At 64.7% G+C, this 26651-nt stretch overlaps 1 protein-coding gene across 1 annotated transcript in view; it reads right to left on the bottom strand.

Annotated features, from left to right (window-relative positions):
• The window catches only part of LOC125435446 (IgGFc-binding protein-like), a 31078-nt gene extending 9986 nt beyond the window's left edge, over positions 1-21092 (bottom strand). Inside the window, exons 1-3 of the mRNA XM_048501645.1 lie at positions 21049-21092; positions 17793-17858; positions 11333-12574 (exon numbers count right to left, since the gene is read on the bottom strand). Of these exons, the coding sequence (XP_048357602.1) occupies positions 11333-12574; positions 17793-17835 (1285 nt within the window). The 5' untranslated portion in view covers positions 17836-17858; positions 21049-21092. The remainder of the gene's footprint in view (positions 1-11332; positions 12575-17792; positions 17859-21048) is intronic.
• Positions 21093-26651: the final 5559 nt, after the last annotated feature.

A 26651-nucleotide genomic window follows, 5' to 3' on the forward strand; every position in this document is an offset into this window, starting at 1 on the left:
GGGGGGGTGGGGGGGGGGGGGGGTGGGGGGGGGGGGGGGTGGGGGGGGGGGGGGGTGGGGGGGGGGGGGGGTGGGGGGGGGGGGGGGTGGGGGGGGGGGGGGGTGGGGGGGGGGGGGGGTGGGGGGGGGGGGGGGTGGGGGGGGGGGGGGGTGGGGGGGGGGGGGGGTGGGGGGGGGGGGGGGTGGGGGGGGGGGGGGGTGGGGGGGGGGGGGGGTGGGGGGGGGGGGGGGTGGGGGGGGGGGGGGGTGGGGGGGGGGGGGGGTGGGGGGGGGGGGGGGTGGGGGGGGGGGGGGGTGGGGGGGGGGGGGGGTGGGGGGGGGGGGGGGTGGGGGGGGGGGGGGGTGGGGGGGGGGGGGGGTGGGGGGGGGGGGGGGTGGGGGGGGGGGGGGGTGGGGGGGGGGGGGGGTGGGGGGGGGGGGGGGTGGGGGGGGGGGGGGGTGGGGGGGGGGGGGGGTGGGGGGGGGGGGGGGTGGGGGGGGGGGGGGGTGGGGGGGGGGGGGGGTGGGGGGGGGGGGGGGTGGGGGGGGGGGGGGGTGGGGGGGGGGGGGGGTGGGGGGGGGGGGGGGTGGGGGGGGGGGGGGGTGGGGGGGGGGGGGGGTGGGGGGGGGGGGGGGTGGGGGGGGGGGGGGGTGGGGGGGGGGGGGGGTGGGGGGGGGGGGGGGTGGGGGGGGGGGGGGGTGGGGGGGGGGGGGGGTGGGGGGGGGGGGGGGTGGGGGGGGGGGGGGGTGGGGGGGGGGGGGGGTGGGGGGGGGGGGGGGTGGGGGGGGGGGGGGGTGGGGGGGGGGGGGGGTGGGGGGGGGGGGGGGTGGGGGGGGGGGGGGGTGGGGGGGGGGGGGGGTGGGGGGGGGGGGGGGTGGGGGGGGGGGGGGGTGGGGGGGGGGGGGGGTGGGGGGGGGGGGGGGTGGGGGGGGGGGGGGGTGGGGGGGGGGGGGGGTGGGGGGGGGGGGGGGTGGGGGGGGGGGGGGGTGGGGGGGGGGGGGGGTGGGGGGGGGGGGGGGTGGGGGGGGGGGGGGGTGGGGGGGGGGGGGGGTGGGGGGGGGGGGGGGTGGGGGGGGGGGGGGGTGGGGGGGGGGGGGGGTGGGGGGGGGGGGGGGTGGGGGGGGGGGGGGGTGGGGGGGGGGGGGGGTGGGGGGGGGGGGGGGTGGGGGGGGGGGGGGGTGGGGGGGGGGGGGGGTGGGGGGGGGGGGGGGTGGGGGGGGGGGGGGGTGGGGGGGGGGGGGGGTGGGGGGGGGGGGGGGTGGGGGGGGGGGGGGGTGGGGGGGGGGGGGGGTGGGGGGGGGGGGGGGTGGGGGGGGGGGGGGGTGGGGGGGGGGGGGGGTGGGGGGGGGGGGGGGTGGGGGGGGGGGGGGGTGGGGGGGGGGGGGGGTGGGGGGGGGGGGGGGTGGGGGGGGGGGGGGGTGGGGGGGGGGGGGGGTGGGGGGGGGGGGGGGTGGGGGGGGGGGGGGGTGGGGGGGGGGGGGGGTGGGGGGGGGGGGGGGTGGGGGGGGGGGGGGGTGGGGGGGGGGGGGGGTGGGGGGGGGGGGGGGTGGGGGGGGGGGGGGGTGGGGGGGGGGGGGGGTGGGGGGGGGGGGGGGTGGGGGGGGGGGGGGGTGGGGGGGGGGGGGGGTGGGGGGGGGGGGGGGTGGGGGGGGGGGGGGGTGGGGGGGGGGGGGGGTGGGGGGGGGGGGGGGTGGGGGGGGGGGGGGGTGGGGGGGGGGGGGGGTGGGGGGGGGGGGGGGTGGGGGGGGGGGGGGGTGGGGGGGGGGGGGGGTGGGGGGGGGGGGGGGTGGGGGGGGGGGGGGGTGGGGGGGGGGGGGGGTGGGGGGGGGGGGGGGTGGGGGGGGGGGGGGGTGGGGGGGGGGGGGGGTGGGGGGGGGGGGGGGTGGGGGGGGGGGGGGGTGGGGGGGGGGGGGGGTGGGGGGGGGGGGGGGTGGGGGGGGGGGGGGGTGGGGGGGGGGGGGGGTGGGGGGGGGGGGGGGTGGGGGGGGGGGGGGGTGGGGGGGGGGGGGGGTGGGGGGGGGGGGGGGTGGGGGGGGGGGGGGGTGGGGGGGGGGGGGGGTGGGGGGGGGGGGGGGTGGGGGGGGGGGGGGGTGGGGGGGGGGGGGGGTGGGGGGGGGGGGGGGTGGGGGGGGGGGGGGGTGGGGGGGGGGGGGGGTGGGGGGGGGGGGGGGTGGGGGGGGGGGGGGGTGGGGGGGGGGGGGGGTGGGGGGGGGGGGGGGTGGGGGGGGGGGGGGGTGGGGGGGGGGGGGGGTGGGGGGGGGGGGGGGTGGGGGGGGGGGGGGGTGGGGGGGGGGGGGGGTGGGGGGGGGGGGGGGTGGGGGGGGGGGGGGGTGGGGGGGGGGGGGGGTGGGGGGGGGGGGGGGTGGGGGGGGGGGGGGGTGGGGGGGGGGGGGGGTGGGGGGGGGGGGGGGTGGGGGGGGGGGGGGGTGGGGGGGGGGGGGGGTGGGGGGGGGGGGGGGTGGGGGGGGGGGGGGGTGGGGGGGGGGGGGGGTGGGGGGGGGGGGGGGTGGGGGGGGGGGGGGGTGGGGGGGGGGGGGGGTGGGGGGGGGGGGGGGTGGGGGGGGGGGGGGGTGGGGGGGGGGGGGGGTGGGGGGGGGGGGGGGTGGGGGGGGGGGGGGGTGGGGGGGGGGGGGGGTGGGGGGGGGGGGGGGTGGGGGGGGGGGGGGGTGGGGGGGGGGGGGGGTGGGGGGGGGGGGGGGTGGGGGGGGGGGGGGGTGGGGGGGGGGGGGGGTGGGGGGGGGGGGGGGTGGGGGGGGGGGGGGGTGGGGGGGGGGGGGGGTGGGGGGGGGGGGGGGTGGGGGGGGGGGGGGGTGGGGGGGGGGGGGGGTGGGGGGGGGGGGGGGTGGGGGGGGGGGGGGGTGGGGGGGGGGGGGGGTGGGGGGGGGGGGGGGTGGGGGGGGGGGGGGGTGGGGGGGGGGGGGGGTGGGGGGGGGGGGGGGTGGGGGGGGGGGGGGGTGGGGGGGGGGGGGGGTGGGGGGGGGGGGGGGTGGGGGGGGGGGGGGGTGGGGGGGGGGGGGGGTGGGGGGGGGGGGGGGTGGGGGGGGGGGGGGGTGGGGGGGGGGGGGGGTGGGGGGGGGGGGGGGTGGGGGGGGGGGGGGGTGGGGGGGGGGGGGGGTGGGGGGGGGGGGGGGTGGGGGGGGGGGGGGGTGGGGGGGGGGGGGGGTGGGGGGGGGGGGGGGTGGGGGGGGGGGGGGGTGGGGGGGGGGGGGGGTGGGGGGGGGGGGGGGTGGGGGGGGGGGGGGGTGGGGGGGGGGGGGGGTGGGGGGGGGGGGGGGTGGGGGGGGGGGGGGGTGGGGGGGGGGGGGGGTGGGGGGGGGGGGGGGTGGGGGGGGGGGGGGGTGGGGGGGGGGGGGGGTGGGGGGGGGGGGGGGTGGGGGGGGGGGGGGGTGGGGGGGGGGGGGGGTGGGGGGGGGGGGGGGTGGGGGGGGGGGGGGGTGGGGGGGGGGGGGGGTGGGGGGGGGGGGGGGTGGGGGGGGGGGGGGGTGGGGGGGGGGGGGGGTGGGGGGGGGGGGGGGTGGGGGGGGGGGGGGGTGGGGGGGGGGGGGGGTGGGGGGGGGGGGGGGTGGGGGGGGGGGGGGGTGGGGGGGGGGGGGGGTGGGGGGGGGGGGGGGTGGGGGGGGGGGGGGGTGGGGGGGGGGGGGGGTGGGGGGGGGGGGGGGTGGGGGGGGGGGGGGGTGGGGGGGGGGGGGGGTGGGGGGGGGGGGGGGTGGGGGGGGGGGGGGGTGGGGGGGGGGGGGGGTGGGGGGGGGGGGGGGTGGGGGGGGGGGGGGGTGGGGGGGGGGGGGGGTGGGGGGGGGGGGGGGTGGGGGGGGGGGGGGGTGGGGGGGGGGGGGGGTGGGGGGGGGGGGGGGTGGGGGGGGGGGGGGGTGGGGGGGGGGGGGGGTGGGGGGGGGGGGGGGTGGGGGGGGGGGGGGGTGGGGGGGGGGGGGGGTGGGGGGGGGGGGGGGTGGGGGGGGGGGGGGGTGGGGGGGGGGGGGGGTGGGGGGGGGGGGGGGTGGGGGGGGGGGGGGGTGGGGGGGGGGGGGGGTGGGGGGGGGGGGGGGTGGGGGGGGGGGGGGGTGGGGGGGGGGGGGGGTGGGGGGGGGGGGGGGTGGGGGGGGGGGGGGGTGGGGGGGGGGGGGGGTGGGGGGGGGGGGGGGTGGGGGGGGGGGGGGGTGGGGGGGGGGGGGGGTGGGGGGGGGGGGGGGTGGGGGGGGGGGGGGGTGGGGGGGGGGGGGGGTGGGGGGGGGGGGGGGTGGGGGGGGGGGGGGGTGGGGGGGGGGGGGGGTGGGGGGGGGGGGGGGTGGGGGGGGGGGGGGGTGGGGGGGGGGGGGGGTGGGGGGGGGGGGGGGTGGGGGGGGGGGGGGGTGGGGGGGGGGGGGGGTGGGGGGGGGGGGGGGTGGGGGGGGGGGGGGGTGGGGGGGGGGGGGGGTGGGGGGGGGGGGGGGTGGGGGGGGGGGGGGGTGGGGGGGGGGGGGGGTGGGGGGGGGGGGGGGTGGGGGGGGGGGGGGGTGGGGGGGGGGGGGGGTGGGGGGGGGGGGGGGTGGGGGGGGGGGGGGGTGGGGGGGGGGGGGGGTGGGGGGGGGGGGGGGTGGGGGGGGGGGGGGGTGGGGGGGGGGGGGGGTGGGGGGGGGGGGGGGTGGGGGGGGGGGGGGGTGGGGGGGGGGGGGGGTGGGGGGGGGGGGGGGTGGGGGGGGGGGGGGGTGGGGGGGGGGGGGGGTGGGGGGGGGGGGGGGTGGGGGGGGGGGGGGGTGGGGGGGGGGGGGGGTGGGGGGGGGGGGGGGTGGGGGGGGGGGGGGGTGGGGGGGGGGGGGGGTGGGGGGGGGGGGGGGTGGGGGGGGGGGGGGGTGGGGGGGGGGGGGGGTGGGGGGGGGGGGGGGTGGGGGGGGGGGGGGGTGGGGGGGGGGGGGGGTGGGGGGGGGGGGGGGTGGGGGGGGGGGGGGGTGGGGGGGGGGGGGGGTGGGGGGGGGGGGGGGTGGGGGGGGGGGGGGGTGGGGGGGGGGGGGGGTGGGGGGGGGGGGGGGTGGGGGGGGGGGGGGGTGGGGGGGGGGGGGGGTGGGGGGGGGGGGGGGTGGGGGGGGGGGGGGGTGGGGGGGGGGGGGGGTGGGGGGGGGGGGGGGTGGGGGGGGGGGGGGGTGGGGGGGGGGGGGGGTGGGGGGGGGGGGGGGTGGGGGGGGGGGGGGGTGGGGGGGGGGGGGGGTGGGGGGGGGGGGGGGTGGGGGGGGGGGGGGGTGGGGGGGGGGGGGGGTGGGGGGGGGGGGGGGTGGGGGGGGGGGGGGGTGGGGGGGGGGGGGGGTGGGGGGGGGGGGGGGTGGGGGGGGGGGGGGGTGGGGGGGGGGGGGGGTGGGGGGGGGGGGGGGTGGGGGGGGGGGGGGGTGGGGGGGGGGGGGGGTGGGGGGGGGGGGGGGTGGGGGGGGGGGGGGGTGGGGGGGGGGGGGGGTGGGGGGGGGGGGGGGTGGGGGGGGGGGGGGGTGGGGGGGGGGGGGGGTGGGGGGGGGGGGGGGTGGGGGGGGGGGGGGGTGGGGGGGGGGGGGGGTGGGGGGGGGGGGGGGTGGGGGGGGGGGGGGGTGGGGGGGGGGGGGGGTGGGGGGGGGGGGGGGTGGGGGGGGGGGGGGGTGGGGGGGGGGGGGGGTGGGGGGGGGGGGGGGTGGGGGGGGGGGGGGGTGGGGGGGGGGGGGGGTGGGGGGGGGGGGGGGTGGGGGGGGGGGGGGGTGGGGGGGGGGGGGGGTGGGGGGGGGGGGGGGTGGGGGGGGGGGGGGGTGGGGGGGGGGGGGGGTGGGGGGGGGGGGGGGTGGGGGGGGGGGGGGGTGGGGGGGGGGGGGGGTGGGGGGGGGGGGGGGTGGGGGGGGGGGGGGGTGGGGGGGGGGGGGGGTGGGGGGGGGGGGGGGTGGGGGGGGGGGGGGGTGGGGGGGGGGGGGGGTGGGGGGGGGGGGGGGTGGGGGGGGGGGGGGGTGGGGGGGGGGGGGGGTGGGGGGGGGGGGGGGTGGGGGGGGGGGGGGGTGGGGGGGGGGGGGGGTGGGGGGGGGGGGGGGTGGGGGGGGGGGGGGGTGGGGGGGGGGGGGGGTGGGGGGGGGGGGGGGTGGGGGGGGGGGGGGGTGGGGGGGGGGGGGGGTGGGGGGGGGGGGGGGTGGGGGGGGGGGGGGGTGGGGGGGGGGGGGGGTGGGGGGGGGGGGGGGTGGGGGGGGGGGGGGGTGGGGGGGGGGGGGGGTGGGGGGGGGGGGGGGTGGGGGGGGGGGGGGGTGGGGGGGGGGGGGGGTGGGGGGGGGGGGGGGTGGGGGGGGGGGGGGGTGGGGGGGGGGGGGGGTGGGGGGGGGGGGGGGTGGGGGGGGGGGGGGGTGGGGGGGGGGGGGGGTGGGGGGGGGGGGGGGTGGGGGGGGGGGGGGGTGGGGGGGGGGGGGGGTGGGGGGGGGGGGGGGTGGGGGGGGGGGGGGGTGGGGGGGGGGGGGGGTGGGGGGGGGGGGGGGTGGGGGGGGGGGGGGGTGGGGGGGGGGGGGGGTGGGGGGGGGGGGGGGTGGGGGGGGGGGGGGGTGGGGGGGGGGGGGGGTGGGGGGGGGGGGGGGTGGGGGGGGGGGGGGGTGGGGGGGGGGGGGGGTGGGGGGGGGGGGGGGTGGGGGGGGGGGGGGGTGGGGGGGGGGGGGGGTGGGGGGGGGGGGGGGTGGGGGGGGGGGGGGGTGGGGGGGGGGGGGGGTGGGGGGGGGGGGGGGTGGGGGGGGGGGGGGGTGGGGGGGGGGGGGGGTGGGGGGGGGGGGGGGTGGGGGGGGGGGGGGGTGGGGGGGGGGGGGGGTGGGGGGGGGGGGGGGTGGGGGGGGGGGGGGGTGGGGGGGGGGGGGGGTGGGGGGGGGGGGGGGTGGGGGGGGGGGGGGGTGGGGGGGGGGGGGGGTGGGGGGGGGGGGGGGTGGGGGGGGGGGGGGGTGGGGGGGGGGGGGGGTGGGGGGGGGGGGGGGTGGGGGGGGGGGGGGGTGGGGGGGGGGGGGGGTGGGGGGGGGGGGGGGTGGGGGGGGGGGGGGGTGGGGGGGGGGGGGGGTGGGGGGGGGGGGGGGTGGGGGGGGGGGGGGGTGGGGGGGGGGGGGGGTGGGGGGGGGGGGGGGTGGGGGGGGGGGGGGGTGGGGGGGGGGGGGGGTGGGGGGGGGGGGGGGTGGGGGGGGGGGGGGGTGGGGGGGGGGGGGGGTGGGGGGGGGGGGGGGTGGGGGGGGGGGGGGGTGGGGGGGGGGGGGGGTGGGGGGGGGGGGGGGTGGGGGGGGGGGGGGGTGGGGGGGGGGGGGGGTGGGGGGGGGGGGGGGTGGGGGGGGGGGGGGGTGGGGGGGGGGGGGGGTGGGGGGGGGGGGGGGTGGGGGGGGGGGGGGGTGGGGGGGGGGGGGGGTGGGGGGGGGGGGGGGTGGGGGGGGGGGGGGGTGGGGGGGGGGGGGGGTGGGGGGGGGGGGGGGTGGGGGGGGGGGGGGGTGGGGGGGGGGGGGGGTGGGGGGGGGGGGGGGTGGGGGGGGGGGGGGGTGGGGGGGGGGGGGGGTGGGGGGGGGGGGGGGTGGGGGGGGGGGGGGGTGGGGGGGGGGGGGGGTGGGGGGGGGGGGGGGTGGGGGGGGGGGGGGGTGGGGGGGGGGGGGGGTGGGGGGGGGGGGGGGTGGGGGGGGGGGGGGGTGGGGGGGGGGGGGGGTGGGGGGGGGGGGGGGTGGGGGGGGGGGGGGGTGGGGGGGGGGGGGGGTGGGGGGGGGGGGGGGTGGGGGGGGGGGGGGGTGGGGGGGGGGGGGGGTGGGGGGGGGGGGGGGTGGGGGGGGGGGGGGGTGGGGGGGGGGGGGGGTGGGGGGGGGGGGGGGTGGGGGGGGGGGGGGGTGGGGGGGGGGGGGGGTGGGGGGGGGGGGGGGTGGGGGGGGGGGGGGGTGGGGGGGGGGGGGGGTGGGGGGGGGGGGGGGTGGGGGGGGGGGGGGGTGGGGGGGGGGGGGGGTGGGGGGGGGGGGGGGTGGGGGGGGGGGGGGGTGGGGGGGGGGGGGGGTGGGGGGGGGGGGGGGTGGGGGGGGGGGGGGGTGGGGGGGGGGGGGGGTGGGGGGGGGGGGGGGTGGGGGGGGGGGGGGGTGGGGGGGGGGGGGGGTGGGGGGGGGGGGGGGTGGGGGGGGGGGGGGGTGGGGGGGGGGGGGGGTGGGGGGGGGGGGGGGTGGGGGGGGGGGGGGGTGGGGGGGGGGGGGGGTGGGGGGGGGGGGGGGTGGGGGGGGGGGGGGGTGGGGGGGGGGGGGGGTGGGGGGGGGGGGGGGTGGGGGGGGGGGGGGGTGGGGGGGGGGGGGGGTGGGGGGGGGGGGGGGTGGGGGGGGGGGGGGGTGGGGGGGGGGGGGGGTGGGGGGGGGGGGGGGTGGGGGGGGGGGGGGGTGGGGGGGGGGGGGGGTGGGGGGGGGGGGGGGTGGGGGGGGGGGGGGGTGGGGGGGGGGGGGGGTGGGGGGGGGGGGGGGTGGGGGGGGGGGGGGGTGGGGGGGGGGGGGGGTGGGGGGGGGGGGGGGTGGGGGGGGGGGGGGGTGGGGGGGGGGGGGGGTGGGGGGGGGGGGGGGTGGGGGGGGGGGGGGGTGGGGGGGGGGGGGGGTGGGGGGGGGGGGGGGTGGGGGGGGGGGGGGGTGGGGGGGGGGGGGGGTGGGGGGGGGGGGGGGTGGGGGGGGGGGGGGGTGGGGGGGGGGGGGGGTGGGGGGGGGGGGGGGTGGGGGGGGGGGGGGGTGGGGGGGGGGGGGGGTGGGGGGGGGGGGGGGTGGGGGGGGGGGGGGGTGGGGGGGGGGGGGGGTGGGGGGGGGGGGGGGTGGGGGGGGGGGGGGGTGGGGGGGGGGGGGGGTGGGGGGGGGGGGGGGTGGGGGGGGGGGGGGGTGGGGGGGGGGGGGGGTGGGGGGGGGGGGGGGTGGGGGGGGGGGGGGGTGGGGGGGGGGGGGGGTGGGGGGGGGGGGGGGTGGGGGGGGGGGGGGGTGGGGGGGGGGGGGGGTGGGGGGGGGGGGGGGTGGGGGGGGGGGGGGGTGGGGGGGGGGGGGGGTGGGGGGGGGGGGGGGTGGGGGGGGGGGGGGGTGGGGGGGGGGGGGGGTGGGGGGGGGGGGGGGTGGGGGGGGGGGGGGGTGGGGGGGGGGGGGGGTGGGGGGGGGGGGGGGTGGGGGGGGGGGGGGGTGGGGGGGGGGGGGGGTGGGGGGGGGGGGGGGTGGGGGGGGGGGGGGGTGGGGGGGGGGGGGGGTGGGGGGGGGGGGGGGTGGGGGGGGGGGGGGGTGGGGGGGGGGGGGGGTGGGGGGGGGGGGGGGTGGGGGGGGGGGGGGGTGGGGGGGGGGGGGGGTGGGGGGGGGGGGGGGTGGGGGGGGGGGGGGGTGGGGGGGGGGGGGGGTGGGGGGGGGGGGGGGTGGGGGGGGGGGGGGGTGGGGGGGGGGGGGGGTGGGGGGGGGGGGGGGTGGGGGGGGGGGGGGGTGGGGGGGGGGGGGGGTGGGGGGGGGGGGGGGTGGGGGGGGGGGGGGGTGGGGGGGGGGGGGGGTGGGGGGGGGGGGGGGTGGGGGGGGGGGGGGGTGGGGGGGGGGGGGGGTGGGGGGGGGGGGGGGTGGGGGGGGGGGGGGGTGGGGGGGGGGGGGGGTGGGGGGGGGGGGGGGTGGGGGGGGGGGGGGGTGGGGGGGGGGGGGGGTGGGGGGGGGGGGGGGTGGGGGGGGGGGGGGGTGGGGGGGGGGGGGGGTGGGGGGGGGGGGGGGTGGGGGGGGGGGGGGGTGGGGGGGGGGGGGGGTGGGGGGGGGGGGGGGTGGGGGGGGGGGGGGGTGGGGGGGGGGGGGGGTGGGGGGGGGGGGGGGTGGGGGGGGGGGGGGGTGGGGGGGGGGGGGGGTGGGGGGGGGGGGGGGTGGGGGGGGGGGGGGGTGGGGGGGGGGGGGGGTGGGGGGGGGGGGGGGTGGGGGGGGGGGGGGGTGGGGGGGGGGGGGGGTGGGGGGGGGGGGGGGTGGGGGGGGGGGGGGGTGGGGGGGGGGGGGGGTGGGGGGGGGGGGGGGTGGGGGGGGGGGGGGGTGGGGGGGGGGGGGGGTGGGGGGGGGGGGGGGTGGGGGGGGGGGGGGGTGGGGGGGGGGGGGGGTGGGGGGGGGGGGGGGTGGGGGGGGGGGGGGGTGGGGGGGGGGGGGGGTGGGGGGGGGGGGGGGTGGGGGGGGGGGGGGGTGGGGGGGGGGGGGGGTGGGGGGGGGGGGGGGTGGGGGGGGGGGGGGGTGGGGGGGGGGGGGGGTGGGGGGGGGGGGGGGTGGGGGGGGGGGGGGGTGGGGGGGGGGGGGGGTGGGGGGGGGGGGGGGTGGGGGGGGGGGGGGGTGGGGGGGGGGGGGGGTGGGGGGGGGGGGGGGTGGGGGGGGGGGGGGGTGGGGGGGGGGGGGGGTGGGGGGGGGGGGGGGTGGGGGGGGGGGGGGGTGGGGGGGGGGGGGGGTGGGGGGGGGGGGGGGTGGGGGGGGGGGGGGGTGGGGGGGGGGGGGGGTGGGGGGGGGGGGGGGTGGGGGGGGGGGGGGGTGGGGGGGGGGGGGGGTGGGGGGGGGGGGGGGTGGGGGGGGGGGGGGGTGGGGGGGGGGGGGGGTGGGGGGGGGGGGGGGTGGGGGGGGGGGGGGGTGGGGGGGGGGGGGGGTGGGGGGGGGGGGGGGTGGGGGGGGGGGGGGGTGGGGGGGGGGGGGGGTGGGGGGGGGGGGGGGTGGGGGGGGGGGGGGGTGGGGGGGGGGGGGGGTGGGGGGGGGGGGGGGTGGGGGGGGGGGGGGGTGGGGGGGGGGGGGGGTGGGGGGGGGGGGGGGTGGGGGGGGGGGGGGGTGGGGGGGGGGGGGGGTGGGGGGGGGGGGGGGTGGGGGGGGGGGGGGGTGGGGGGGGGGGGGGGTGGGGGGGGGGGGGGGTGGGGGGGGGGGGGGGTGGGGGGGGGGGGGGGTGGGGGGGGGGGGGGGTGGGGGGGGGGGGGGGTGGGGGGGGGGGGGGGTGGGGGGGGGGGGGGGTGGGGGGGGGGGGGGGTGGGGGGGGGGGGGGGTGGGGGGGGGGGGGGGTGGGGGGGGGGGGGGGTGGGGGGGGGGGGGGGTGGGGGGGGGGGGGGGTGGGGGGGGGGGGGGGTGGGGGGGGGGGGGGGTGGGGGGGGGGGGGGGTGGGAAACCCAAACTGTGGGAAAGGGAAAGAATTGAAAAGGGTCCAAATGAGTGTTTTATTACAACTCCTTTTTTATGGGCATGGGAAGAACTTTCCAATGGATTAATGTTGACAAGGTCAATAGGACGCTTGGGAATGTCTGTCCCCTAAAATGAAACATTTTGTATTGTCTGTTTTTAAAACCTAATAAAAGTTTTTTTTTAAAAAAAAGAATAAGGTCTTTTGTTTTTTGGCAAAGTGTGGTAAACTGATAAAAAGAATGGAGATAGAAAAGAAAGAGGACAGCAGCACTGTTGTTACCTTTCGCACAAACTGCGGGGGAGCCATATGCCTTCTCGTTTCCAACCCCAACACTCAGCAGCCCAAAGACAGCTGTGGGGTGCTCCACGACGTGGACTACGGCTCTGCGGCCCAGGCTGTGCCATGCCCAGGAGAATTCAGTGCCAGAAACTGGATTCCACTGGAGATTTCTCAATGGCCGCTTGTCCAAGGTGATCCCAGAAGCCTCCGATGATTTGGCAATGATCAGCGCGTAGTTCTCAAACTGGTCATGCCCATAGATGTTGTAGGCTTGACAGTAGCTAGAGACAGCGGGGATTGCCATGAAGAAAGGGCCGTAGTGGAAGTTATTGTGAGTGCCCCCATCACAGAAGAAGGTAACTTGGATGCCCGAGGCAGCGGAAAGGAACAAAGCAGTCGAGCCTTGAATGCCATACAGGGTCGATCGAGCAGCGGCCAAGACTCGGCTGGTCTTGCTTCCTCCAGTTTGGGAATCAACGTGAGTTTTTTGAGAAGAAGAAACATACACTATGTCGTACCCTGTGTCAAAGGGCATAGAGGGGACAATGAAGTTGGTACCCCAGCTAGAAACAGGCAACAGCTGCTCAGAAACATGATCACAATGGACTTGCCTAGAGACACACGTGTGGCCGCTGTAGACAGCCACTGTTTTCTGAGAGACGATTCTTGTGCCAGAGACATCCACCCCACTTTGGAGCTGGACAGCTTGGTAGGGACTAAGCGTAATGGAGATCTTGCTGCCATGGGAATATTTTTTTCCCTGAAACGTCACAGTCCCTTTGAGGTACACATCAACCAGTGTGGGCTCTTCCCAGGCGATGATGGCAAACTCTCGATAGCGTTCTGTCCCTACAGTTGGAGTGACAACAAAGTACTCAGTTCCTAAACTTGTCACTGGGTAGACAATGGTAGTATCGATTGAATTGGTTTTGTGACTGGCAGAGAGGATGGAGATATCTTTGTCGGCTCGGACAGTGACCGTGCTGTCAAATAAACCGGTCCCAACCATCTCCGCTTCACGTGGGATTTTCACGGACAGGGTTTGACCTGCATTCACTGTGGCCTTTGCCCTCAATGCTGGCCTCTTCATGTAAATTATGATAGACGTGTTAGGAGCGTATCCCGAGACCATCAGGGTGAAATCCGCCTGCGACGTTTGTTGCAAACCATTCTGCATGAACGCTGTGGCAAATTCTTTGCCTAAAGGACTCGCTATCACCAAGCCAGGAGCCATCGACATTCCTAACAAAGAAAAATAAAGCTTTTAGAGAGTTCTAAACAAACATTTCACTGTGTTTTAGGAGGTCATCAAAGTGAGTGTGCTTATGCTGTATGGGGGGGAATAGATATGAGGAGCGGATTGGCCACTATGGTTGCTGAGAAAATTCTTGGTGGACTGATGACTTGGAGGCTTCTCCCAACCACTGAGCTGGCCCAAGATGAGACTTACTTTGCCTGAGGCTAGGATTAAAAATGGTGACATTATCCGAATATGCGTGTCATTGAAGACAGGGCAAAAATGACCAAAAATGATATTTACCCTAAGGGAGAGAGTGTCATTACTAACATTGTACTAGTCTATGATTGCGCTAACCTGTTGATTTCAGTGGGCTTGTACTCTGTCTCAGTAAAAGCCGCTAGTATGGTCAGTTGACATGCAGTGGTTGAAAAAATTGTATGCGTCTGCATTAGAATATCTCTCTCGAATGAATATGAGAATTATCATTCATTTTGATGTGCTGCCTTTCTCAAAATTATTATTTTGTGCATTATCAAACATGGTATTTTGATACAGGAGCAGTTATACCATGTTTCCCCGAATATGTTAATGTTTGCTCCCAAAGATGTGCTATGTCTTATTTTCAGGGGATGTCTTATTTTTCCTGTGTTCTGTTTGTCGGGAATGCTTCCAAACAAAAACTTTGCTATGTCTTACTTTCGGGGGATGCCTTATCTTTCGCACTTCAGCAAAACCTCTACTATGTCTTATTTTTCGGAGATGTCTTATATTAGGGGAAACAGGGTAGTTCATCAAATTACTATCAAACGGCTGGGGAGAAGCAGGGCTAGGTGGGCGCTAGGACTCTGGTGGAATATTCTGCAACAAAGAAGGTCTGGCATGTTGAGTTCCGTGGCAGAGGAACTGACCACCCTAGTAACATCTTTTTTTTCCGAGACAGACTACAGAAGGATACAATTTGGCTTACAGTGGCATGGTTAGGGCACTTTTGTCTGTGCAGAATAATGCACTTTCAATCCACTTTCACAATGGTTTGCAAGTGGATTTGGCTATTTCACACAGTAAAAGCCAGCTGCAAAGTGTACTGAAAAGTGGATTGAAAGTACATTATTCTGCATGTACGAAAGTGCCCTAGTGATGCAGTACATGACCCTTTCAACAGCATCATCCAGTAGCACCTTAGACATCAACAAGAATTTTGAGCGTAAGGTTTTAAGAATCAAAGTTTCCTTTGTCAGATACAAGACAAGACAACCTTTAGCAGCATAGTTAAAATTATTAAACTGGATACAATGCTAAGCCCATCGAAGTCTCTGTTAGACATTAATCATAGTCTTTCCTTAGCACTATTAGCAAGATTAGATAACCGCGGATCAGAGACTGTTAATAAAAGAATTGCCACTTCAAAAGTAACAGTCAAGTTTCGGTCCATTAATGAGAACTGAAGAAGCTCACGTTTGTCCATTCTTTGGTAAAATGGTGTTACAGTCCTAAATGATTTCTCCCTTACACAGAGGCATAGCTGGGCCATAGTGAGCCTGGTGCACACTCTGTGTTTTCTGCCCCACCCCCCTCCATGGCACCCTGCCCCCCCACTCCACACACACTTACCTTCAAGAAACAGTGCAGGCTGGAGAATTGACCTGTTCCCTTCAGGCTGAAAATGGCCTCGTGGGAACTACATTTCCCATGAGACCTTGGAGCTCGCAAGGTCTCCTGGGAAGTGCAGTTCCCACCAGGCCGTTTTCAGCCTGAAGGGAACAGGTCAATTCTCCAGCCTGCACTGTTTCACTAAGGTAAATGTTTGTGTGTGTGTGTGTGTGGGGGGGGTGATTTCCCGCCCCTCCCAGGCGCATGCCCAGTGCAATGCGCCCCCCATCCCCTGGCAGCTCCACTTCTGTCCTTACATCTTCACACAGGCTCATTCCGCACATGCAGAATAATACACTTTCAAACTGCTTTCAGTGCTCTTTAAACCTGTACGGAATAGCAAAATCCACTTGCAAACAGTTGTGAAAGTGGTTTGAAAACACATTATTTTGCGTGTGCGGAAGGGGCCACTGTTGACCATTCAACAGGATCTGAAACAGGGAATCAGGGGATCTGCATCTGCCAATGCAGACTCTTTCAGAATACGAAATTCACTGATATCTGCCATATAAGACTGCTGAAGATAGTGTGTTCTGCCTTGCATGAATTCTCTTCTGAGTCTAGGATTGTCTAGTATTGTCAAGTAATTCAGACAGATAATAAGGGTGTTGGGTTTGGAATGGGGATGTCTGAATTCAGGTCTCCACTTAACCACTCATTGCAGTAGGGTGGCCTCAACCTAGTCACAGGCCATCTTGTCAGAACCAACTCTTGACTGTCATGTAACCTGTCGTGTAACCTGCTTTTTGTTACGCTTGATTGATGTGTCGTCGTATCTGCTGAGTGTCATGTAGAAGGGACCTGTCTCACTTTCCCCTTTGATGTCCCTTGCTTGATAACAAATGTAGAGAACTAGATGAAACATCCTGTCATCCTGTGCACCTCAGGGGGGAAGTTTCGCAGGTGGCATAACTCTCCCTTTGACGTCTTTGAGACGTTGGCTCCTAAAACAATCTCCTTTGCACTTTTGCTGGGAAAACTGGGTGGGGGATGAAGCTAGGGATAAAACAACCCAGGAAAGCCAAGCCATCAGGACTGGCTTTCTCAAGCTAGGGTATGCTGCCTTACTGCTTTCAATAAACACTTCTGATCCATTATCAAGAGCCTGTTTATTGGCTTAAGGACTGAGACACAGTGGCGTAGCGTGCAGGGGAAAGGGTGGGGCATCTTGCACCAGGCATGCTCCAGTGCCAGGGCGTTCTGGGGGCATTCCGGGGCATGGTGGGGGTGGAGGGGGGCATGGTAGGGGTGCGGGGTGCACACATGCCCTGGGCGCAGTTCCCCCTCACTATGTCTCTGTTGAGCACCCCAGAAATCTAGCCCTGCTGTATATTTAGAACAGCTTGTTAACTATAAGTGCAGATGGGTCATGACCAGAGCAAGGTGCAACTCATTCCCCTCTGTCTATCTTCAAGCTCGTTTCCTTAACATCCCACGAAGTGAGCGTTGTTGTCGGTACTGTCCCAACGCTATGGACCCAATTCCTCATATCCTGCTTTACTGTTCGAGGTATAACGATATTAGAACCGATCTGGGAGCTTTACTACCTCTAGAATTTATGTTTTTCTCAGACAAACTAAAAACGTCTAAGCTATTGAACGGCCCTAATGTAGAAATTTCTGAAGCAGCTGCCACATTTTTAATCCGTGTTCTACGTGATGTGTAACAATGATCCTGTTATTGTACTTGGAATGTATGGTACTTCTGGTTTTATGCCTAATAAAGGTTTTTGGATTGGATTGGATGGGCTCTGTTGAGACCTAACACATCTGCACCCCAATCTTCACTCAGTCATCACAAGGATGAAAATTGGTTACATGATATAAGGATAAAAAGTGGTTAACCCCATATATGTCAATGTACACTCCTTGGGGGAAAGCAGACAACAAAATATAGCATACGGAAAATACTTTTAAAAACTGATTCCTCTGCTGATACTTTCCCCCAACTCTGAAGTAGAGAGGAGAAGAAGAAGAAGAAGAAGAAGAAGAAGAAGAAGAAGAAGAAGAAGAAGAAGAGGAGGAGGAGGAGGAGGAGGAGGAGGAGGAGGAGAAGTAGTAGTAGTAGTAGTAGTAGTTTGGATTTATATCCCCCATTTCTCTCCTGCAGGAGACTCAAAGGGGCTTACAATCTCCTTGCCCTTCCCCCCTCACAACAAACACCCGGTGAGGTAGGTGGGTCTGAGAGAGCTCTGAGAAGCTGTGACTAGCCCAAGGTCACCCAGCTGGCGTGTGTGGGAGTGTACAGGCTAATCTGAATTCCCCAGATAAGCCTCCACAGCTCAAGCGGCAGAGCTGGGAATCAAACCCGGTTCCTCCAGATTAGATACACGAGCTCTTAACCTCCTACGCCACCTGGGGATTTCCTGGAATTACAGCTCATCTCCAGAGTACAGAGTCAATTTCCCTGGAGAAAGAGAGGGTGGACTCTGGTGTGTCTGTCCTCTCCAGGTTCGATCTCCAAGTCTCTAGGAGTTTCCCAATCTGGATCTGGCAACCTGAGCACCCTGTTCGCTGCCAATGGTCAGGAGGGACCTGGCAACCTTATCTTTAACAGTTCAGAGCTGAGGTTTCAAGCAGTTGAAATAAAGGTCATGCCACTCTCTTTGACTACAAAGTGCCCACGACCGGCTTGCGCAGCCTCAATTTGTTTTAGATTTTCATGGGAAAGAAACAGGAAACATGACCTTTCAACTTCCACTTGATAATTCATACTGTGGTATGCCCAGGGGGCATTCATTGAAAATGCTGGGGCGAACAATTAGGACTAATAAATGGAAACACTTCTTCACGCAATGTGTGATTGGTGTTTGGAATATGCTGCCACAAGAGGTGGTGATGGCCACTAACCTGGATAGCTTTAAAGGGGGCTTGGGCAGATTTATGGAGGAGAAGTCGATCTATGGCTACCAATCTTGATCTCCTTGATCTCAGATTGCAAATGCCTTAGCAGACCAGGTGCTCAGGAGCAGCAGCAGCAGCAGAAGGCCATTGCTTTCACATCCTGCACGTGAGCTCCCAAAGGCACCTGGTGGGCCAATGCGAGTAGCAGAGAGCTGGACTAGATGGACTCTGGTCTGATCCAGCTGGCTTGTTCTTATGTTCTTAGGTTCTTATGTGGTCTCCCGTTCTGCTGGGAGCATATTCATAGGAAATTTTCTTTTTTGGAGGAGACAATTCTGTACCGTTAAAGTGCTAACAAAGGAGCATGGAAGCATGGATTCAGTCTGTGAAATCCCCAGGAAGTTGAAGCATTAAATGCCCTCTTCTTGTTTGCATTACCCCAAGGCAAACTGAAGTTTCATAAGTTTGCTGTTCTGTATATTGACGGGGGTGATTGATTTTATCTCGCCTGCTTTTGTCCTTATAGATGTGTGTATTGAACAGGCAGCTCAATCATGCTAATTTGTGCAGTTCTGATCTGGCAAGAATCCGACAGATGTGCAGCCAAGCCTCTTGGCCCTGTTCCTAGTGAATTAACTTGGGACAAAGTGTTCCAAGTTCTCTCTAACAGCCAGTAGAATCCCCTCTTGGATAACTTATGAAGAAACGAACAAATGCAGGTACTTACCCCATAGAACACATAATTTGGCCCAGAGTCTCATCATCCACATGCTGGACAACAGATTGACAGAGGCTGCAAAATAAATTTTGAGATCAGCTTGGAACATTTGGTTCTTCCAAAGACTCATCCACTCATCTGGTACTTGGCAGATGAAAAAGGGTTACATGTTTTGCATAAGAATAAGTCATGAGATCCGAACAAGCAGACACAGTTCAGTCAGGGCTCATGTGATACAGAAGCATGCAGACTTTTGCATCCTTGCAAGTAAGGAAGCAAATGTCATTCAGGACAATGGGATTTCCTCACGGAAACATGGGTGAATGATTACTGGAATCTAGAGTCAACTCAATGCATGGCAGATGTGAAAAAGGCAAACTCCATGCTGGGGATAATTAGGAAACTGCAAAGATTGTCATGCCCTTATATAGAGCAGTGGTGTGACCGCACTTGGAGTACTGTGTTCAGTTCTGGTCGCCACATCTCAAAAAGGATATCAAAGAGATGATTGAAGGATTGGAGCACCTTCCTTATGAAAAGTGGCTGCAGCGTTTGGGACTCCTCAGTTTGGAGAGGAAACGTCTGAGGGAGGATATGACTGAAGTCTATAAAATTATGCATGGGGTAGAAAATGTTGACACAGAGAATTTTCTCTCTCTTTCTCACAATATTAAAACCAGGGGGCATACATTGGGGGGAACAATATGGACTAATAAAAGGAAACACTTCTTCACGCAACGTGTGATTGGTGTTTGGGATATGCTGCCACAGGAGGTGGTGATGGCCACTAACCTGGATAGCTTCAAAAAGGGCTTGGACAGATTTATGGAGGAGAAGTCGATCTCTGGCTACTAATCTTGATCCTCCTTGATCTCAGATTGCAAATGCCTTAGCAGACCAGGTGCTCAGGAGGAGCAGCAGCAGAAGGCCATTGCTTTCACATCCTGCATGTGAGCTCCCAAAGGCATCTGGTGGGCCACTGCGAGTAGCAGAGTGCTGGACTAGATGGACTCTGGTCTGATCCAGCAGGCTTGTCCTTATGTTCTTATTTTTACATGTAAATCTCCACACAATTACTTTATAAAGAGTGTCTCCGCTCAGGGCAGAAGGTATGTACGTTTACATGTTTAAAGTTCCCTATACTCTGTCTTTCACTTTGTTCTTATATATATAGCTTCTAAATTTTAAATTGCTGGATTTATCCAGCAAAATCTCCAGGGATTTTCCAGGCTGGAGTTGGCAACCATGTCTCTCTTGAGCATGAGGGCTGAGAACCATGAGTAGTTCATGCCTGCAGCATTTACTTCATCCTCATTCAGTCCAATTTGAATTCTTTTGAGAAATATCACAACAGTGAGTCATGATCTGGGAAAGCTTTTGTATGAGCTGTTCAGTGTGCCAGAATTACCAGGAAGGCTAACTGATATTTAATTGCAACAAGGATACATAGGGTTGCCAACTCGTTGTTGGGAAATTCCTGGAGATTTTGGCAGTGGAGCCTGGGGAGGATGGGATTTTGGAAGAAGAGGGACCTTAGTATGCTATGAATAGCACATCCACCCACACACCCACCCACCCATCCATCCATCCATCCATCCATCCATCCATCCATCCATCCATCCATCCATCCATCCATCCATCCATCCATCCATCCATCCATCCATCCATCCATCCATCCATCCATCCATCCATCCATCCATCCATCCAATCCCATGTGATCCAGACATCTTGTTCATTTTGTCTCAGTGAATTCCCTTCCTAATTAAATCTATCTATCTATCTATCTATCTATCTATCGATCTATCTATCTATCTATCTATCTATCTATCTATCTATCTATCTATCTATCTATCTATCTATCTATCTATCTATCTATCTATCTATCTATCTATCTATCTATCTATCTATCTATCTATCTATCTATCTATCTATCTATCTATCTATCTATCTATCTATCTATCTATCTATCTATCTGCCTGCCTGCCTGCCTGCCTGCCTGCCTGCCTGCCTGCCTGCCTGCCTGCCTGCCTGCCTGCCTGCCTGTCCAACGTACATAACAAACATCTTTAAACATGAATGGGATTATTCCAGTGGCTTGAGTCCTATGCATGTTAACCTGGATGAAAATCCCATTGAACAGAGTGGGAATTACTTCTGAGCAGGCAAGATAGATGCATCGGAGGAACACTGTTTTGACACTCTCCCTGTCCTGCGGTCTGGACCCCTGGAGCAGCCTGTGCCTTCTCACTCTTTTGGTGCTCCCTCAACTCTGTCATCTTAGGTAATTGCCAATGTTTGCCTGGGGGGGCGGGGGGAGAAGAGGATGTCCAAATTTGAACCACCTTCTTTTTTATAGCAGTGGGGAGCAGAACTTCAACAGGAAAAGTGCTACCTGTCACCAAATTTCCATTCTGGGAAAATTCCCACCTGGTGAATTCCTGTCTGTCTGCACAGTTTTGCTGGAGGAAAAGATGTCAATCCAGAGCTACAACATGGAAGTCTGAATGAATTCAGGAAGTTTAACATTGCTAACTATTATATTGGTCTAAATAAAGTATCAGAGGTGCTTCCAATCCCATGTGATCCACACATCTTGTTCATTTTGTCTCAGTGAATTCCCTTCCTAATTACATCCCCTGTCATAAGAACATAAGGACAAGCCTGCTGGATCAGACCAGAGTCCATCTAGTCTAGCACTCTGCTACTCGCAGTGGCCCACCAGGTGCCTTTGGGAGCTCACATTCAGGATGTGAAAGCAATGGCCTGCTGCTGCTGCTGCTCCTGAGCACCTGGTCTGCTAAGGCATTTGCAATCTGAGATCAAGGAGGATCAAGATTGGTAGCCAGAGATCGACTTCTCCTCCATAAATCTGTCCAAGCCCTTTTAAAAGCTATCCAGGTTAGTGGCCATCACCACCTCTTGTGGCAGCATATTCCAAACACCAATCACACGTTTAGTGAAGAAATATTTCCTTTTATTAGTCCTAATTCTTCCTCCCAGCATTTTCAATGAATGCTTCCTGGTTCTAGTATTGAGAACATAATTTGTGAGAACATAGTATGTCCTACATAATTTGTGTCCATGAAGGTCCTCCTACATATCCTTGGTGGTCCAAGGGGACTGTTCTTTCCTTTTTCACCACCAGAAAAGTGAGTTGAATTCATCTCATCAGATCTGCTATTATTTTCCATATGAGATTGGAATTTCTAGAACATGCTGAAACTCGAGAGTAGGAAGTAATTACAGGCAACATGGACTTTCTTACCTTCGGATCTTCTGTTTTCTGATATACTGGAGTCAAGGGAGATGGTGCCGTTGTGTGAATTTTCCCCTTTCCAAAGCTCCCCTTTATATAGTAAACGTCAAGTGCCAGTTCTGGGAACTCTTTGGCAAAACTCCCACTAACTCTAGGAGGATTAGGGTCTTTTTATTATTATGAAACACTTGAATTAAAGCGGGGCGTGAAGATAATGAGCAAGTTTGGGATCAAATTTTTTGGACCAGTCCTCTGATGAGGTTATGGTGATAGCTTTGGTTGTGTAACGTCTGGCTCTTGGGAGGCCGGGAGTGATTCATAGGAACAAGTTAGTATTGGCTGCTCTGGCGTTCTCAAAAACCAACCATTACCTGGTCACAGCTGACATCGTGCTTAGCTCTTGTAATGACTGTTGCAGCTGGAGACAAAATACTTTATCGGGTGTTGTGGGCAGCAATAATTTTAGCATCCGGCCCATTCAAACCAAGACCCTAAAGGCTTGCCTGAAACTTTTCAGGGGAGACTGAGAGAAGTCTCCCATTCTAAACCAGCAGAATAGAGGCTCCTTGGGGGTCGTTGCCAGTAAATGTGGAAGCCAAATTTAATATTTCATCAGAAATTTCATAAGAAATTTTAGCATACAGAAATTCAAGGTCTCTGCCGGACCTCAGGCCCAACAGCCAACATTTCTTTGCTTGTCAATAACAGAGGGTGTGGAACCAGATGGGGCTTTGGGAGAACCGAATAAACAAAAAAATATATTGTTTACCATGACAAAACAATTCAGGAGAAATATGAAAGAGAAATGGAAATGTGAGCCAAGGGGAAGAAGTCAACTGAGCTGACTTCGTATGAGGAAATTGGAGGCAGATGTGAAAGGTATATCTCGGGCAAAACATCGGTAGGAATTTCAACAACAATGAAATGGTTTCCTATAGATCAGCACTTGGGTGGGGTTTGAACATTTCTAGCGGTGAAATGTTTTTTCCCAATGCCACATTTCCATGGCAGGAAAGCTTAAATGAGTTGATAAGTGAGTTTTGATCTTACTTCAGTTTTTTAATGGTTGATTTCTCTCTCTGCAAATGAGGTGAAATTTTACTGCTGCTGCTGCTGGTGGTGGTGGTAGTGATCTCTCCTTTCCCCCCACAGCACCTAGGAACAACTAGAAAAGCCCCTGCCAAGATACTTGCTCTGCTGGGTCACTATCTTCCTCCATCCCTGACTGTGCTCAGTTTGGAACACCTCTCTGATCCAAATACATACATACATATGCCTTTATTGACATCAAATGATCTGATTAAAGTTTCTATATCCTGGCAGATTCCTTGCCATCCAAGAAGTGCCTTCGGCTCATTCCGCACATGCAGAATAATGCACTTTCAAACTGCTTTCAGTGCTCTTTGAAACTGTGCAGAATAGCAAAATCCACGTGCAAACAATTGTGAAAGTGGTTTGAAAACGCATTATTTTGCCTGTGCAGAAGGGGCCTTCAAGAGGGGAGGAATGTATCTCCTGAAGTCAGTTTCCTAGCTGGTAGTTCTCTATCTTGGTCTAGAGAGATAGTGTTCAGTGGCTCCCCAGCCATTTTCGGACTGCTGCCTCCTTGGTTCCATAAACTAATTCCCAGTGCCTCCTACCCTATAGAAAGCATTATTCAAAATAGTGGTTTATATGACTTGCTAAGGGAGATAATGACAATTAAATGGAAAATAATAACAGTTAATGCACATCTATTCAAAATCCAATTAAATTTTTAAGACAAATTATTCAGTAAAATTGATGAACTTGACCCAGTGACTCATTCCGCACATGCAGAATAATGCACTTTCAAACTGCTTTCAGTGCTCTTTGAAGCTGTGCGAAATAGCAAAATCCACTTGCAAACAGTTGTGAAAGTGGTTTGAAAACACATTATTTTGCTTGTGCGGAAGGGGCCAGTGATGCCAGCAAAGCCAGAAAAAAATTCTAATAGTTTCCACCAGATTTGCCGGCATGATTCCATAGCTTGATCTATTGTAAATAAGTGAACAACTGAAAGGGCCCGCCTCCAGTACCCCACTCCCCCCCCCCCGCCTCTTAGCGCTCCTTAGGTAATTCCTCTGCCCCCAGGAGACAGTACCACCCACTCTGGGAACAATTGTGTTAGACAGTAGTAAAGAAAGAGATGCTGAAAGATTGGCCATCTTTATATCATATAATTGTTAAAGTGTCTACTTTGTCTTGGGAAATTCATGAAGATTCAGGGGTTTATGTCTGGGAAGGGGAGTGCTTGGGGAATGGAAGGCACTCCCAAGGAATGGATTGTCACTGGAGAACTTCTGTTTCTTCTATACTCTGTGTATACCATAGAGACTGTCACAGCCCTCTGAAGCTGCTGTTTTCCCTAGGGGATCTGCTGTCTGCAGTTTGGAGATCAGTTGTAATTCCAAGAGAGCCACACTGAGATTGGTACACTTCATCAGTTTGATTCATATGAGCCTTAGAATTCTAAGATCATATTCTTTTTTCATGTTGGGAATAGCGGCTGTGATTTGACCAAGGCTGTCCAAATAGCTCCTGACAGAGCACAGACTTGAGTCTAGATCAGTGGTTCCCAACCTTTTCGACGTCGCGGTACCCTTGACCTTGCTCTTCATATCTCAAGGTAACCTTGAGGTTCATTTGAATTTTTTTTGCATTTCTTAAGGGTTTTTTCCTTTTTTGGCCTGTAAGTAGGGGGAGTGGCAAGCAGGGGGAGGGGAGGGGAGGGAAAGCAGCATTGACAGCCACGTTGTTTGTTTGCCTAAATTCGGCATGAATTTCGGGGGATTTAAAGGGAAAGCTCCCTTTAAATCTACACCCCCCCCCCAATCCACACCGCATTTAGGCAAATAAAACAATGCTGTTTTAAATGTTGTTTAAAGGAAGCCCATGAGGTTTCCAAACCCCCCTCCCCCCACCCCTTCAAAATCCATTTGATTCTGGTGGGGGGGGGCAGGCGGTAGCATTGTCAGGGTACCCCTGGGATGTGCTCATGGTACCCCAGGGTACCACGGAACCCTGGTTGAGAATCACTGGTCTAGATGGATGATCACTCCAACGGGTTATCCCATTTGATCACATCCTTGTTTAGCTACAACCATTGTAGGGTGGCACCAGCTCTGCACATTCATTTTGCGTATGCAAGGAGAGCAAAATCCTGCAAATAAAATGACATCACTGGAAGAGGTTTCCAAAAAAAAGTTTATTGATTCTTAGGGAAAAGGGTTCCAAGTTTTTTACTGGTTATTGAGTATGCTTAATGGATGGTTGAACCACATTAAACGGCTTTGAGGAACACTCAACCCAGATGGATGGTGCTCTAGGATCGAACTGTTGCTACCAACTCTCAGCAGTACAGGGTGGGGTCCACAGTGGCTAGCCTGTATTTAGGAATCGCTGGAAAAGAAAAACAGGAAGAATGATAAGTGAGACCTTTGCCAATATCATTCCCAGACCACTGTGTAATTATATTGTAAACATCATTTCTCCATCTATGTATTTTTCACCTCCTGGATGTATTCATTAAATCCTTCTGAAGTCTCCACATTAGGGATATGCTGCCAAATGATATCAGATGATCGTGTGTCAGTGCCCCTTCCCGCTCAATTCATTTTGAAACATTTTGAAGCAAGAAACAAAATGTTTCCTCTATGGAGTTCCACATTGTTTTAAATCTCCAAACATTTTGTTTCCAGCCTCAAAATATTTTAAATGAATGCGCTTTTTCAATGATTTTCTGGTTGATCAATCAATCATTTATTTACAGTCAACGACCAGTACAACAAAACAAATATGCATCAATTTCACAGTGCCATTAGCATAAACTATATGTGTGCAAAAAATAAACTAAAAGCACAGATCAAGGATAATCTGGCCCCTGTCTGGTGGAACACTCTTCCTCCAGCTGTCCGAGCCCTGCAGGATCTTGGTGAGTTCTGCAGGGCCTGTAAGACGGAATTGTTCCGCCGGGCTTTTGGAGTGTCCAGTCGCTGATAGGTGCCCCCTCCTCTTCCTCTTCTTCACTTATCTGGGTCTCTTACCATCTATGGGGCCCGTTTTCTCCCCCCTTTTGGGAGGGTTTTAATGAGGGTTATTGCGGACATTGTTTGTTACTGATCGCTGCTTTTTAAATTGTTTTAATGTATTTAAGGGTTATTGTATGTATGTGATTTATGTTGTTCACCGCCCAGAGCCCTTCGGGGGTAGGGCGGTATACAAAACCCAATAATGACTGACTGACTGACTGACTGACTGACTGACTGACTGACTGACTGACTGACTGACTGACTGACAAACAAACAAACAAACAAACAAACAAACAAATAAATAATATGTAATCTAAGGTATATACAAAGGGGATATTTGCATGAACTGAGTATTATTGTTATTATTTATTTACAGTCAATGACTAGTACTTAAAATCCCATCTCATCATAGTAGCGAAACAGTAGATAAAATACATTGATTGGAACAGGAATTAAGAATTTAAAATTCACAGACTTTTAAAATACCTTTGCAGTCTTACTAAAAGCGCCTACTGAAAACCCAGGCTTCCAACGAGATCGTCTAAAGATTGAAACTGATTCAATCATCCCGTCCCTTTACCATTCAGCCGCCAGATGTCTCTTTTTGTGTTTACAAATAGATGAGTAAAAGCGAGCCATTTCCCCTGTGATTTTCTGGTCCCTGACCATTAGTATATAGGCCAGCGTATCTTTGTCATTTAAACCAGTTAGGCCTGTCAGGACTGGGCTGAGGGTTTCCTTGCAGAACTTTTCATAAGTGGGGCATCTAAAGACCATATGTTCTATGGTGTCTGTTTCACCTAGAGGGCAGGGTCGATTTCCCTGGTTGAAATGTTTTGAAATGTATGCTGTGCGATCTATTGTCTACTTCCCCCTTTTTTTCTGCTTCCCTGAATTTCCTCCTTGGCGCCATTTTCTGAACTCACTCAGTTACCGGAATGTTTATTTGCAGCATTTCTCTTTTTGTGCCTTTTTTTTTGGGGGGGGGGGGAGGTCTTTGAAGCATTGTGGCGTAGGAGGTTAAGAGCTCGTGTATCTAATCTGGAGGAAACGGGTTTGATTCCCAGCTCTGCTGCCTGACCTGTGGAGGCTTATCTGGGGAATTCAGATTAGCCTGTGCACTCCCACACACGCCAGCTGGGTGACCTTGGGCTAGTCACAGCTTCTCGGAGCTCTCTCAGCCCCACCTACCTCACAGGGTGTTTGTTGTGAGGGGGGAAGGGCAAGGAGATTGTAAGCCCCTTTGAGTCTCCTTACAGGAGAGAAAGGGGGGATATAAATCCAAACTCTTCTTCTTCTTCATTGAGTATACAAGTATAGAATGCAACATGAGGCTGTGAAGCATTGAAACATCAGTTCAACACCAAACCCAACAAAATAAAAGGGGAAAATCACAAAATGGCGGCCAGGAATCATTTTGAGGTGAGTACAGTTATACATTGTTGTACAGGGCAGGGGATTTAAAACATTTTAGAAAAATTTAGGGGATCTGTGTGGGAAGGGCAAGTTAGTTAGTTTAATGGCCTGTTTTATCCTCTTTAGCCCCATGACAAAGAGTGCCAC

Source organism: Sphaerodactylus townsendi, linkage group LG06 (assembly GCF_021028975.2).
Source record: "Sphaerodactylus townsendi isolate TG3544 linkage group LG06, MPM_Stown_v2.3, whole genome shotgun sequence".
Classification (NCBI taxonomy): Eukaryota; Metazoa; Chordata; class Lepidosauria; order Squamata; family Sphaerodactylidae; genus Sphaerodactylus; species Sphaerodactylus townsendi.